This window comes from Magallana gigas, chromosome 4, assembly GCF_963853765.1.
Source record: "Magallana gigas chromosome 4, xbMagGiga1.1, whole genome shotgun sequence".
In the NCBI taxonomy this organism is placed as follows: domain Eukaryota; kingdom Metazoa; phylum Mollusca; class Bivalvia; order Ostreida; family Ostreidae; genus Magallana; species Magallana gigas.
The window spans coordinates 32,339,673-32,355,122 of NC_088856.1; the positions used below are offsets into that span (position 1 = coordinate 32,339,673).

Genomic DNA, 15,450 nt, shown 5'->3' on the forward strand with positions numbered 1-15,450 from the left:
GCCCACTCGTATCCTTTTTCACAGAATGTCAGACGAACAAGATATTATATTGGTGTGGCCTAATTTTGGCTATGAATTTGGATGTTTACAGCAATAAAGGTGACCTTCGATGACACAAACAACAAAACAGACAAAACTTTTAGTTTTCTCATTAAAACATTTTTCAACATTTGGTATACTAATATTGAATGGAGTGTACATTGTTGTTTTAGGAGACAAGGCTGCGTTTCAACCAGCCAAGATTCGGTGGACGTCGGAGAAAAACGTGGTAGGGGTAGAGGGAGAACCAGTCAAATTCATGTGCATATTTAGTGGATAGTGAGTATTGAAACCAATACCCGGTACTTGAACTGTTTAGACCTCTAAATCTGAATGTCTGGAAGCTTCTGTTATTGTTTATATTTAGCGTTAAGTATGTATGTGGCACATTGAGAAACTGATGTAGATGAAAGTACTTAACATTCAAAATTTTATGATATAATCTAATGAATGTACCATAGTTAAACTTTCCTATTTACAATTTTTGACAATGAAAATACATACAAAAATATTTAAGGCATAAATGGTAAAAAGCTCCAGGCAGTCTTGAACATAGTGATTTACAGATGTAATCGAGCCATGATATTGGATTATTACCATGTGATAGATATAGAATATTAAGTGGGGCTGGGTGGTCAAAAAATTAACCATCAGATCACCTTAAATGTTTAACAAAGATTTGTCAAGCTATAAACAATTATTTAATAAAAAAAAAATCCTATAAATTTTAACTTCTGAATTTGAATATTTTTATATAATCATCTTTATACCGAGCTCTTCTTCTCAAGGAGATTTATTTAGTCTAAAAATGGCCGTGACCATCCAGCCTTCCTTGTTTTAATTCGAAATGAAATGCCTTACAAAATGGAGGCGACTGATTCATTCAATAGAGACCCGATCAATGAATTATATTCATTGTAAATTATTATGTTATCAGCCCCACACCCACGATCTCCTGGAGGCGAGTGGGCCGGGCCTCCGAGGAGAGCAGCGGATATGAACTGGTGATCTCCGCTGTGAAGCCCAGCGATAAGGGAGAGTATGTCTGCTCGGGAACGAACAGCGTGACAGGGAGTCCGCAGGAGGTCAAGTTCATGCTCGATGTACAAGGTGAGAGGACTGAACTCAGTCTTTGCCTTAAAATTTGTGTCAGGTCAAGGTCAAAGATGGTTTCAAAGTCAAAGGTCAGAAAAATTAGGATAGATTATTTGGTTCATTATTGATGTAATTATAAATATGTTAAAGGGTGTACAGTTGTGTGATTACCTGTGAGTGCATTGAATACATTTATGTTGGGTTTTAATAGCTCAGTTTTAAGAGAACTAGTACCATATATCAGGGAACCTGGGTTTACCGGTAATTAAGAAATAAACAGCAATTTAAAAAGTTGACTTGGATGTGAACTTGGTTGGTAAGAAGGTCATATCCTGGTGAATTTTTTAACATTGCTGTTTATTACTTATATTTACATTTTAGAATGGCAAATCGTTCAGAATCATTTTTATAGCCGCGTTTTGACATTTACAATATTGCAACTGTCAAGCGATATTAAATATAAGCATGTGCGGATATCATTGTGACGTCACAGAAACGCTCAAACAGAACTGAACGTTTTGGCTATTCTATAGGTTCATATATGGAAGCATACTTGCAAATGTAAATAATCATATTTGAAATTGTTTTTTTTTCATTTTCTGTTAAAAATGTTTGCTCATCTATTTTGAAGATGTCTGAAATGTTTAAAGCTGAACACCGCTTGTAAATAGGTACTGTCACACCTGGTATATAAACCCTTCGATTTCGTTACACCCGAGTGCACATCTGAAACTCGTGGCTGAAGGGTAGTTCTCCTTTCGTTGTCCCTGGATTCTATGCATTTAATTCTTATTTTATGTGCATATTATGTTTGTAAATAATGCATTGAGCAGTTTACTTAATATAAGTAATCTCCTTGTTTGAGAAAAGTGCGTAAAACTTGATAATTTCATCGCAACCGAGTAACACGGCGAGGTAAGATGTACGTCAACACGGATGAGACCTCTACAGCGATATACTTTAAACTGTGGTCTGTGGCTTGTATAGGGGTTAAAGGGAAAGCAGTGCTGAAAGGCTGAAAGAGAAATATGGCGGACAGTGCCTATTTACGAGCGGTGTTCAAGCTTTAAGCATTATAAAATATCAAGTAGAAATTGGGGTAGGGAGCTTAATTAGTTTTTATGCAATAAAAAGGGCTAATTTCGTACTTGCTCATAAAGAGTTCAGTTTTATACACCAACAAAGAGATTATAAGAATGCTTTATCCACTTCAGTATTTATGATGAAAATTTATGAAATTCACCATTATGTGAATAAGGTAAGGCTATATTTACGATGCTTACAAAGACTTTTCAGTCGGCATGGTTGCAAGTTACTAAAACACAGAATCCTACTTTAAGACTTTATTCCTATAACCTGTTACACTTTCAGTAATACATTTACCTGGTATTAACCATATCTGATTTTTCTATTCAAACTTTATATAATTGGAGAAATTTCCTTATAATACATGATCTGCTATGAGACATAATATTGCCTGATTTTATGATCTTACTTTTATTTCTAACATAAACTGTATGATAATTGCTGAATTTTTTTTTTATAAATCAGAGAGGTTAAAATAATAAACATGGATAGATAAAATGTATATATTTATCAACATCATCTATCTTATTTTTTTACATTCAGTTGGCTGATGATCTCTTCTTCCAATAGGCTGTTATAATACCATAGCAATTCAAGATATAGATTTTACACGAAAGACTTGACTTGAAATTTTTTTTTAACAATATTTGACTATACTAAACATGTAATGATCAGGGGATGCAGTTAGGGTGCCTACCTCTATTTAACTTGTAACAGGACGGAGATAAGTTCTGGTGCAGGCTTGTATTTCACTTAGTTAGGTCAAGGGATTAATAAACATTAATACTTAATTTGCCTGTATTATAGGCTGATGAAAACAGTTGTGTTGCAGTGATGGTTAAATCAGTTGATTGGATATTGGTAGAACACAAATAATGCATACATGAACATTAAAAATTACTTGTCACAATGAAAAGAAGTCCAGAGGGCATGACTCCACGGCTCTGTGTTCTATGCCTATAGAAATCTTTAAAAAATCAATACAAAGGATGGGGAAAAGATATACAAAAATGTGATAACAAAGATTTCCTAACATCTTAATCCCAATATATAGAATATAAGTGAGTTTTACTTTGAATTACAAGACTTAGTATTATTAAATGATTTTGTGAATTATTTTAATCATACATTATTTAGTTTGATGTTTGATGTACATGCATGTATGGATCTGAACTAGTATTTCAGAAGCTGCTTAAACTCTGATGCAAATTCAGTAACTCTCCGCTAATTTCACTATCTTGGACAGAGATCAAGTGATTGTTTGTTCAAACATGAACCCTGTACTCTGCCTTGTAAAAGAAAAAGAATTGAAGAAATTGTTATTTATTTGAATGACCAGCTCTGTCCATTACACTGTAACACTATTTTCCATCTTTTACTTTGTGTCGAGAAATGTCAAAGAATAGGAAAATTCCATCTGGAGAAGATAATAAGTTTAAAGAAAGCACTTAAGTCAGTATTTTAAAACATACATTAATTTCCTTAATATTTGTGGTTATCAATTTTCGTGGATTTTGTGAAAATCAAAGTTTCAAGGATATGTAAATTTGTGTTCAATATGATATTATCAATAGACTGTGTATTAGAAACTGCACTTTAATGAACAGTCAATTCTGTAGATCAATGCAACAATGAAATCCACGAAAATTGTTATTCAACGGAGATTGAAGAAAAGGGGCCCAATATGAGTAATGTGTTTTTTGTCTGTATATATATAGCAACATGGTAGTGATTCCTCCTTTTTGTTCCAGCCAAGCCTACGTGGGTCAGTCCCCCGTTAGACACCAGGGTGAGCGTTGGGGAGTCGGGCACCGTGAACTGTACGGCCGTGGGAAACCCCACCCCCACGGTGGAGTGGTATATAGACGGCAAACCGTTCAAAGGTACGACCCACTTAAAGTTAGTAGATGATGATAAGATGATCGTAGTGTATATTCCTCAAGTTCAAGATCATCAGTGGAGAGCGTATGTGTTATCTGGGTAGAAAGTTTCAAATGGAGATGGGTTTTTACAAGGGAATAAATCATATGGTTCACCAAAGTAGTTACCATAGAGAGAGAGGTGAGTTTGGATTACTAGTATGTCAAGGACAGGTACATCTGGTGAACTATTGTAAAGTTGAAGATTACAATAGCGGAAATATTACTGGAGCATATTGTGATATATCAGACTATATCATACCAGTAATACCAGATTATATTTAACACCAGAGTATATTATTGATGTGTAAGTCCTTTTCATGTTTCCATGTACATCTATTAGTATTGGACGGTATAGTCACTGTGATTGTTGATTAATAATAATTATATATAAATTATAAAAATGTTATCAAACAATTTCATTTACCCTAAATGTTGCATGTACCGGCAATGGCATTTGATTTATCTTTGTAGCTATACCTGGGAAGCGCTACATTCAGAATAACGTACTACACATAGATAACTTGAATAAGAAAGAGTCGACAGTGGTTCAGTGCAACGCCACAAATTCCCATGGATCACTGTTCAGCGACGTCTACATTAATGTGTTAGGTACGTTTGAGGACGGGGTGTTTGTCCAGTGAACAAAGATGACAAGGGCATAGACCATATTTTCATTTATTTTTAAGCCTTTTATTTCAAAGCATAATTTTTTGCGCCTTTATTACCTGTCTTACAAATTTGAATTGTTTTCATATACTGTGGAATCATTAGAAATCGAGGTGGCTCAATTTTCGTGGTATCCGTGGGTAGCTCTCACCCATGAATTTACATCCTCCACAAAAACTAATTATAAAAGATTTAGTTTTCCTACTGAAACTGAAAACTGACGCATCCACGAAATTACATCCCCACAAATAAGCAAAAATCCCACAATCCATGAAAATTGGCCCCCACGAAATTAAATGATTCCACAGTACATGTATGTGTGCATGCACTTGTGTGCTGAATTCGAAGCTTTTGAAATTATGCTTGTGATACTGGTATGGTTATGCGTAAAGAAACTAAATTTGATTAAAAGCAATATTGTTTTTGAAGATGGTTTTGGTTTTTTCTAAACAATTAAATCCAGCAAGAGTTAAAAAAGTAACAAATCTGATTACCAATTTATAGACCATAGTAAGAATCTGGGTTGATCTGAATCGATATTGCCTCCCATTGCAGCATTGCCACCAGAGATCACCAACTGGACCAAATCACTGAAGGTGGCGGCGGGGAGGAGTGCTGTCCTAAGCTGTGAACACAACGGCTACCCCACCCCCACCCTGGAGTGGATGAGGGGCCCCCAACTATTAAACGGAGACCGATACAATTTCACCCAGACTTCAATAACCATCCTGGTTGGTACCACATGTATAAAGTGGTCTTGTCGAAGAGGGGCCTGTTATTTGATGTATTTGTTTCTGTATGTCATTAATTAGCTGCTGGTCTGTAGCTCCCAGTCTAAAAAAAATTAAATGGATGACCTGGGAGCTATAGTTCTGCATGTGTTTTAAAAAGTTGCAATTCACGTGGCACAAAAAATTGAAATTGCGCTGGCTTTGGACTGAGTTATCTTGTTTCTAAATAAATTTCGAGGAAAAAAATTAGTACCATTAAATTCTTCTGGCAGTTTACTACTGACATCTTTGCAGTATTTGTCTCAGACTTTCTTTTAAACACTAACCCAACCTCGGAAAATGAAGTATGTTAAGTTCATGTGCAGGTCAAGAGTCACCATTTTTACATGTAAACAAACTGCACCACTTCACGTTATGGGACTGGTGATAGTGTATAAAAAATATCAGAGGTTACATAAGTAAAGTGATGATATCTGTAGTAAAATGTCAAAGGTATTTTTTTTTAATCGAATAATAGCACAGAAGTTGTATGGAAATTAGATTAATCAGTCCTAAACTAGCACAATTTGTTGTGCACCAAAAATTGTAACTTTTTAATACATACGGAACTGTAGCTCCCACCTTGTCCATATGAATTTTTTCAGACTGGGAGCTATAGACCTCCAGCTAATCATTAGTGAGAACAGTGTTTCATAATTGATTAGTTTAAGATGTTAATTTGTGGATAAAGGGTTTTTATGAATTCCATTCATGTATTTTCAACACAAATTAGATTTGCATCTCTGAATGCAAATATCTTTATGCTTGTAACTTTGAATCAGTGAATTAACAGTAAAGAACAGATTGCAAACCAATTTAATTTTGGACTGATCTAGGTTACCATGAAAGAAATTGTTTTATTTCAGAATGTTAGTAAGAACGATGAAGGAGTATTTATATGTATCTCTAAAAACAACCAGGGTAGAGAGCAGAAAGAAAATATGTTGATAGTGAGAGGTAAGTATCTTACAAATTTTAGAGGAATTCTCTCTGTTAATTTTTGATTGCAAAACTTCTGCAAAATCCCATATAAACGTTGTTAATGCATTATTATAAAGTTGTGTATTTTAGCTATAAAAGGTAAAGATGATGAATATGTTGATGATTTTTTCTTTACAGACAAAACTAGTATAAAGGACCTGACCGGTATAACAGAGACAGAGGAGGGCAAGACTTCCATTGAAGTGGACAGCGACGAGGACGTCAAGTTTACGTGCATCGCCATGACGGACCCTCGGGAGACGGTCAGATATGTCTGGAAGAAAAACGGGAAAGTCATCAAGGACTTAAGTGACCCCCACGTCAGGTGCGAAGAAGGCTGCTCTGTTTTGCGTGTACAGGAGGCTGACGCCACACAATCGGGGAACTACACTTGTGTGGCCAATAATGGAATCGACGAGGACCAGCGAACCATAGAGCTACGGGTAAAAGGTAAGGGATTCCAGACAGAGTAGAAGGAAGGTTATGGATCGAAATACTCTCCTCAATAAGCACAATTAAAATGATTATTTTTTTTTTAATGATTTTATATGGGAAAACTGCAATTTGGTGAGAGATTGCAATATTTTTGGTTTGAAAAGGTTTGATGACAGAGTTATAATGTATGTATGCTGAAGTTTTTTGCATTTCAAATGAATTGAGATTTCTTTGGAAACATTTACTATTCTCAATGAGTGTACCAGTACAGAGGGATGATTAAGAATAAATCAGTAAAACTAACCTCTAATCTGGCAGAGGTTGGTTCTGAAAACTTTTGCTGGATTACCGTAATCCCTGATATTCATTTACTTGTAGCTGCCTCTAATCCTACAGAAACTGCCTTAACCTCAGTATCCATCTAATTGTAGCTGCCCCTGACCCACCAGACAATGCGCAGCTGACCAGCTGTGGGGACTGGAAGCTGGGTTTAAGGTGGAACGCGGGGTTCCACAACTACATGCCCATTATTAACTACACCATAGAATACAGCACCTCCTTTAACTGGGACAAGTGGACCACCCTGTATCAGACATCTGACAGCAATACCAAGGTCAGCGATGTATCCCTGTCTGCCGGGGTCATCTACAAGTTCAGGATCAAGGCCCTGAACCAGAAGGGCTACAGCGAGCCCTCGGAGCCGACCAATACCTGTAAGACCGACCCTAAGAGACCGGCCAGACACCCCACAGGTGTTAGGGTTAAGGACTACAAGAAGGACGGCTTCTTGTACGTGGAGTGGGAGGTAAGAAAGATGGCCATTTTTTTTTGTCTTTGTGAGGATAGGTAGTTTTTTATCTGCCAGACTTAAATTGTGACTATGAAGTACCGGTACTGATTTTTCTGCTGGATGCTATTATAGATTTTGTTGCAATTTTTGTGATATCTTAAAAGAAATAGTAAAAAAAAAAAAAAAAACGGAATGCATGTATATATTAATTTTCCTTCACAAAAACCGGTATTTGCACCCACAGAAAATAACAGTTAAACTGTATTCTTTTAAAATTGAAATGGAAATTTTAATAAAAAAGTAAACATTAGATTTTGGCCAGGATTTGCCATCATTATGTAGATTTAAATACATGTTATAATTTTGTTAATAAGTGGCTTCAGTTATCGTAACATTATTAAATGACCATTGAAAAATAAGGTGTGAATGAATGGTGTTTCTCTTCAGGCGATAAGTCCAATGGAGCACAATGGCGAAGACTTTAAATATAAACTAAGTGTTAGAAATATAGCAGATGATAATACAAAGTCTTACATCGTTGCTGGAGACAAAACCTCCAAGGAAATTGAGACAAAGGACACATATCAGAAGTATGGTGTGAGAGTGGCTGCCGAGAATTCTGTTGGTGCCGCCCGAGGAATCCCTCAGGAGGTCTTTGGCTATTCAGGAATGGGGGGTAAGGGTGGTTTTTCATGGACAAACCTCTATAACACACAACTTTTTAAAATGAAATTGTGATTCAAGTCTGAAGAATTTTTAAAAAAGTTTAAAAAAAAAAAAAAAAAAAAAATGGATGAAATGTAGAACCCATAAAAAGTGGAAGATTTTTTTATCAAACTATTTAGCATCAAAGAGTTTGAATAACTCAGAAATTTGGAAGGAATATAGAACGGTTTATTAGAACCAATAGAAAAAAATGTTATACCTGTAACTATCTTTTCTATTAGATTTTTTTTTTGATTTTGATGATGATATTCCTCTATTTTTCAGTGCCAACTATAAAGCCTCAAAATTTTGAACTGGATAAACAATCCCCGTTTACTGCAGAGACAGCTACATTTGTGTGGGATTCCATTCCAGCTGATTCTCCAGACCTGAAGGGAAAGTTTGATGGCTATGTTGTAAGTATCAGGACTCTAGGACATTGTGTGTATACATGTACAAGTGTGTAGGGAGAGAATTTTCAACTTCTCTGGGATAAGGTACCCTGTACATACCATAGTGTACCAACTGAGTGATTAAATGTCCCTTAGATTTATAGTAGATTGTTATAAATCCAGAAAATGAGAATACAAGTTTGTTGGTTCCAAAATGATGTAAAAAGTTGATTGATTCATCATCATTACTAAGACTATGATGTCTCACAGAAATATGTTGTCTGTTTTTGGTTGTTTTTTTTTTACTTTAAGTCAGCTGATAAATTTTGAGACTACTGGGTCTTGGTGTAATGAAGGCATTTGCATATTGTACTCAAGTTATAATATAAGAATATTTATATTTGCATGTATAATAAACGTACTGTCATAACTTTATTGTTAGTACATATGTACAACAGTATATTTGTTACTGCTGTTTTGTAGATTCGTTACTGGAGAAGAGACAATCCTGGGACCATCAAGAGGATTGAAATCCCGCCACGAGTCCTGCCCGCCGCCACCAGTACCGGAGAGGAGGACAGCGGTAAGATCAGAGAAACCATCAACAATCTCCCCGCCTACTCCCAGCTCCAGCTCGATGTGCTGGTCAAGAACGTGATGTTCGAGTCGGAACCCAGTAATCCCATCGACCTGGACACTCCAGAGGGAGGTAGGATACCGAATATCGGTTTTTTGTGCGTGTCACAAAATATGCAAAAAATGGGGAAAATGTCTTACTTCTTCTATTTGCGTCAATCATTTTAGCCAATCAAAAATATTTTTTTAAGGAAACAATACCATATTAAATAATTTTTATTTATTGAATATCTTGCAATCATGAAAATAGCGAAAATTAAACCATTACAAAAATTACTGTATATACATGACTTGGTGACAGTTTCCCATGGTTGTCCGTCCACCTACACCCCTCTGTCCTAATGCCCACCCCCCTTACCTTCCCCTTCCTCCACCCCTTCTTCAAGACTAATTTTTAAAGTACAAAGCAAATTTAACATTGATTTAATAATTGATTTGATTTATATGTTGGCATTTCTTTCTTGCAAAGTATTATGATTATATTTATTCAAAGTCCAGTGACTGTGAAGGAAAAAATAGGAATACATGTAAATATTAGTGAACTGATTAAGAATTTCTTGTTTCTGTGGGTGAAGCTTAGTGAATGTGTTGTTCTGGATTTAATAGTTCCATCAGAAGTCCAGAAACTGAAAGCTGAAAAAAGGGGAGAGAACTTCATAGTTATAGGATGGTACCTGCCCAAAAGGATCAATGGAGATCTCCAGCAATTTGTAGTGACTTATCAAGAGGGTGAGTCAGGGGTCTTTATCTACATATTCAGAATGGCACGAAGACAAATATCATCGAATTAAATCTAATTGGAAAATTTTCTACCACTTAAACAGATGACTTTTTTTCTACTTATCTGTTCAATAATGAATGATTATGATTTATATTGATGAATACCTGAATAAAAAAAAAAGTATCAAATAAGGATCCTCAACACCCTATGACTTCTACTTTTTATGACAGTATGTCACAACATGGATATTTTAATGCATTTTGAAACAGTTTCTATCGCTGAAATTTGTTGTTTATCTCTGTGGCGCAATGGGTGTAGCTTTGATCTACCGAACCCGCAGGTCCCGAGTTCAAATACTGCAGGGAACTTTATTTGTATGAATTAGAATATCGGTAAAATTTAAAATGTTGATATCTTTCCCCAAAATTGAATTTTTTTCTGCCATTTTCAAGTCGAACACACGCTAGAAATCCAAATCTCTTGATTAGAAGGATGTGCTTGTATGCAGAACTTTTCCCAGATGTGTTGTTCAGGACCCTCAACATTGGTCTCAAAATTGAGATAAAAATTAAACATATCGTTTACTATATCTGTACCAGTTATGGTATGCAGTTAAGAAAAACCAGCAAGTGATTGTAGTAGCAGGGAGTATCTGATGTTGGTCACTAGATTATTGATGGTTAGATGACCAATTCCCTTCTCATTTATTCATTCATTCAGTCTGTCAGTCAGTCTTTTTACCTGTATTTATAATTTCTATTTTGTACATGTACCGGCAATAGATACTTTAGACAATATTAATCCTATTTCTTCAATATTCTCTTTCTGCAATGTTGATCAACATGTTGAATGGATTATCAATAATAACTGGAGAATTCTCTCTTTCCTATGCTGCATGTAGTCTTTGGTGGGAGGCTTTCACAGGAAATCGAATACACCATAGATGCTAATTATAGCATCTCACCTACGGACATGATAGAGCACAGAATCATGGGATTGGAACCAAACACAATGTACAGGGTGGTGGTGTATGCGACCACCAGGATAGGGCCAGGGGACCAGGCGGCCCTGGACGTCATGACCGCAGACAAAGCACGTAGGTGTCCCCTGATAGGTCGCCCTTATCTAAATGTTTATTGTTCTGCCAAAAATTACTTAATTGTTACAATTTTTAAGGTTTGACTCACAAAACTATCTGTACACATGATTGATATGCGTCAGGCAAATTTCCATTTCCTGGTAAATGAATATTTCTGGATGAAATTTTGCTTGTGATAAGGAGAGAGAACTTAATGTAACTGATTGATTAAACAAAAAGTATACATTTTTTTATTTGTTGGGAATTAGAATATTGTTTGTTGAATGAGCATAAAAGTGTGTATAAATTTACTTGCAGCTCTTAAACCTCCCATTGTAACAGTCCTATCCCTACCAGAAAAAAATGGCTTCAATATATCCTGGATTTCAGACAGTCCTTCCAATGAGGTCAATTTAAAAAGACCAGGTAAGTCACAGCTTCAAGTTGATATTTTTTAAGTACTCCCATGTTGTGCTCTTTAAATTTTTTGGTTAAAATCATATTGTTTAATAATAGCATAAGCTTATCTTAATATTTTGATCTTTGTTTTACTTTTCTTTGTTTACACAATCATTTACTGATGCTAACATACATGTAGTTATAGAGTTACTTCTAGTTTTCCAACAAAACTCTAATGTCTCTTGTAATCCGAAATGTAGCTTTAAAACAGCTGAAGCACAAAATACAGGAGTTCTATATGATTTGAAAGCATACAGACATTTCTCATTGGCTTTGGCCCATGATCATATATTAAGATTTAATAATGAAGCTTATAATAAAGACAACAGAAACATCGATTGATTACTCAAGGTCATTGTAAAAGACTATCTGGTTTCACAGAGGTAAAGAAGTTTACTCCCTCCTGTAATTTTGTAATTAAAAGACAGATGTTCTTCATTGTTAAATGTTATCTTGGCAGGTGAACAATTCAAAGTGGTGGAGCGTATGAACAGCTCCAGGAACTGGATGCTGCTGACGGACGGGTTAACGGTCGGCCGGACGTACGTGTTCACAGTCACTGCGGTGGACGGACTCCGCAGTGTCACCAGTGAAGAGATCAAGGTCCCATTTGAAAACACTGGTGAGATTTAGCTGATTTGTTTTCAAACATGATTGTTTTTAGGTCGGCACGTACAAATATAATGTTAGTCTCTGCATTTAGAAGTATCCAATAAAACTAAGCATCTACACAGTCTAATCAAAATCAAATCTTCACTTCCTCCTTAGTTCTGATGGATCCGAGGGACTATCAGAGTTAAGGAGCTAGATAAGTGTATATGTCTCGCACATTTTTCTCCAATCGAAAACATGGAATAATAAGAGATATCAAAAATTTATTTATATATATTTACCTAATACAAATGTATTATATTCTATCTGATCGAGGGGGCCCCTGGCACCCCAGGTGAAGATGTATTTAGAGGGTGTCTGCGGCGATGTTACCTCACAATCAGCTGTATTTGTTTCTGAATAAAATTATGAAGAAAAAAAGGAGCTAGTGGAAGGTGGTGTCCATCAGACTGGTCACTACTGGATGATGCACAACCACAGTTTCTTTTAACAGCGATGACGGGATCTCCACTGTTATATAATATTGACCAGTTTCTGTTGTTTCCTTCCAGCCTCCAACCGTGTAGAGGACGAGGTCTTCAAGGCGACCTGGTTCATCATTGTGATGGTGGCCATCGCCATCCTCATACTGGTCATCATCATCGTCTGTCTGCTGCTGAAGAGGAACAGGGGAGACAAATATAATGGTGAGCTCTACAGCTTCTGTTACAGAGTGGTCTGTGACATTCAAACGGTGGATAATGTAATAAATATTAGTTTATATGTATAGGTGTTCTATAGATTCTGTTACATATAAATTATAGATTTTTAAAAAATTTATTCATTTAAATATATGCTTTTAGCAACAGTAGAATTTTTATTGATCAACACCAACATTAGTATGATATTGATATTTCAAAAATTTGGATTGCGAAATAAAGAATAAATTTCCAGTTTAAAAGGTTTCAGTTGAAATGTCACTGTTGCAGCTTCTACTAGTGCATATGTATTGCTGTATACCATCTATTTCTTATTACAGTACAAGAGAGAGAAAATCTACACGGGATTAAAAACAATGATATGAAGAAACCCTTGGCTAAGGGCGACTTTGATGATAAGTGAGTATCCCAGCTTTCTCTGTTTCACCAGTCTCTGGTATGACCCGCTACAGTCGCTGTTGATAGAGAGTTCTGTTCAGTTTGGTCAATCGTTCAGTGTTCATTTTATTCTTTGTTATAATTGTTCCTGGTTTTTGTTTTTGATTTTAACCTCCTCATCTCCCGTTTCCCATTGTTGATATGTAGATATAGGTTCGTACAGTGTTGGCTGTCCTTATATAGGCATTCTTTCCTCTGCCTACAGTTTTCAAACTTTTTTTTACGTACCCCTCTGATGAAATGAACACTACCATGCATGGTAATTTTTAACATGGAGTAAAAAGAACTGCATCATTGAAGGCCACATTTGCTGAATGCTATAAGGGCTTAGATATTGGTTAGACGATAAAGCATGATTTTTTTTCTTCTTGCACCATTTTACACATAATGTGTTTTTTGTCGTGCGTATGACTTATTCAAGGATTAGATTGCTTCGTAACATTTTTTTAGTTTACATACAGCACTAGGGTTTGATCAGAATACATGTCCTCAAATAATTTTTTTGGGGGTGCCAATAACAATTCTTGTTACACCAATTAGACAAAGATTTGGAAATGTGATCATTGTACTGTATCATAGATACATGTATTTCTGTGTGAGATGTTATGTGTATTTACATGAATTATCTACCAAATAATATATATGTTAGACTATGTGCAAAGAATTTTTGGGAAAAATATTTTCTTTTTGTGTATTTCTGTATAACAGCTAGGTTGAATCATTTCCTGTATATGGCACAGCTAGCAACATGTTTTGGCCACATTTATTATAGCCTCCACCAAATGAAATTTATAGGGCGATATAATTGTTTGTCTGTCTGTTTGTCTGTTTATATCTGTCAATACCGTTGTCCAGGTTTTACTGAACATTTTTATTAAATGAGGAATATGTCATTTCATCTATGCATATCTGTGTGTTTTTTAAACAATGTGATTTTTTTCTGACCAATTTTTTAAGTCACAAGGTAGTCGAGGATTTATTATCATACATGTAGCATTATTATCACCTTTTCTTTGACATTTGTATTGGTATACTGGTATTTTAATTGCACCGTTCTGAGGTTTTCATTTGGTATGGAAGGTTTAAGATAATTCATAATATAATCCATAGAAACAAGCACATTTACACTCTATAACACGATCTCAGAAATGATTATTCTCCCTTTCCAGAATCAAGGGAATTTTACAGTAGACTTTGATGATTTTAGCAAATAAACAAAACAGTTCTTACTTTGCAGCTGAATTATAGGTTGCCAGTCCTTTTATTTTAACAACCAAGCCGTTATGATTTATGTTTCTTGTTTTGAGACTTTCCCCATTGTAATGTTTCTTTTTCTTGTAAGGCTAGCGAGCTGGGACTTCGATGGGATCTGAGTCAAGTCAGAACATGGTGATTTATACATTGTTTGATGTTTTGGTTTTTATTTCATTTCCTACAATACCCTGCCAACAAAGAGAGATAACCCAAAATCAAGGGGAATTATCCATTCAAAATTTTACATCCAAGTCTAAAATATTCTTAATTACCTTATTTGTATTAACTGTCTACCCTTTTCTTTAATGGGAATAAATATTGATTTCACTGTAACAATTTAGACTAATGTAATTTTAGAATGTGATTACAACTCAATCAAAATGGTGGCATTTAGGAATGCATGTCTTTCATTCAGAGTCGTATTTTACTTCGATGACATATCCCTGCAGATTTGATGATGCAAGTTTTTTAAAATGTATCACAACGATAATTTGATTGAGTGAGCCCTCTTAATGAAATGCAAGTTCAGAAACATAATACATGAATATATGTGTTGTAACAAAATAACTTCTCTTGAACTAAGTTCCTTCAATCTCCTGTTTCATTTGTATTTGACTTAAATTAATTTTCTTAGAAATTTAAAAAAAAAATCTGTATGTTCAGCTCCTGTAAC

General features: G+C 35.3%; 1 protein-coding gene across 3 annotated transcripts in view; it reads left to right on the forward strand.

The window, feature by feature from the left end:
- LOC105342527 (neuroglian) overlaps positions 1-15,450 on the forward strand; it is a 37,766-nt gene that overhangs the window by 17,092 nt on the left and 5,224 nt on the right. For 2 of the 3 annotated variants that reach the window (XM_011449498.4, XM_011449501.4), the window contains 17 exons: positions 213-318; positions 977-1,149; positions 3,972-4,103; positions 4,614-4,751; positions 5,364-5,539; positions 6,445-6,535; positions 6,698-7,009; positions 7,426-7,799; positions 8,232-8,460; positions 8,775-8,905; positions 9,365-9,590; positions 10,124-10,246; positions 11,140-11,334; positions 11,635-11,742; positions 12,236-12,397; positions 12,939-13,073; positions 13,406-13,484. In XM_011449498.4, the coding sequence (XP_011447800.3) occupies positions 213-318; positions 977-1,149; positions 3,972-4,103; positions 4,614-4,751; positions 5,364-5,539; positions 6,445-6,535; positions 6,698-7,009; positions 7,426-7,799; positions 8,232-8,460; positions 8,775-8,905; positions 9,365-9,590; positions 10,124-10,246; positions 11,140-11,334; positions 11,635-11,742; positions 12,236-12,397; positions 12,939-13,073; positions 13,406-13,484 (2,890 nt within the window). Of the gene's footprint in view, positions 1-212; positions 319-976; positions 1,150-3,971; positions 4,104-4,613; positions 4,752-5,363; positions 5,540-6,444; positions 6,536-6,697; positions 7,010-7,425; positions 7,800-8,231; positions 8,461-8,774; positions 8,906-9,364; positions 9,591-10,123; positions 10,247-11,139; positions 11,335-11,634; positions 11,743-12,235; positions 12,398-12,938; positions 13,074-13,405; positions 13,485-14,865; positions 14,913-15,450 lie in introns of all 3 variants that reach the window. The other variant, XM_011449503.4, reaches the window with a different exon arrangement.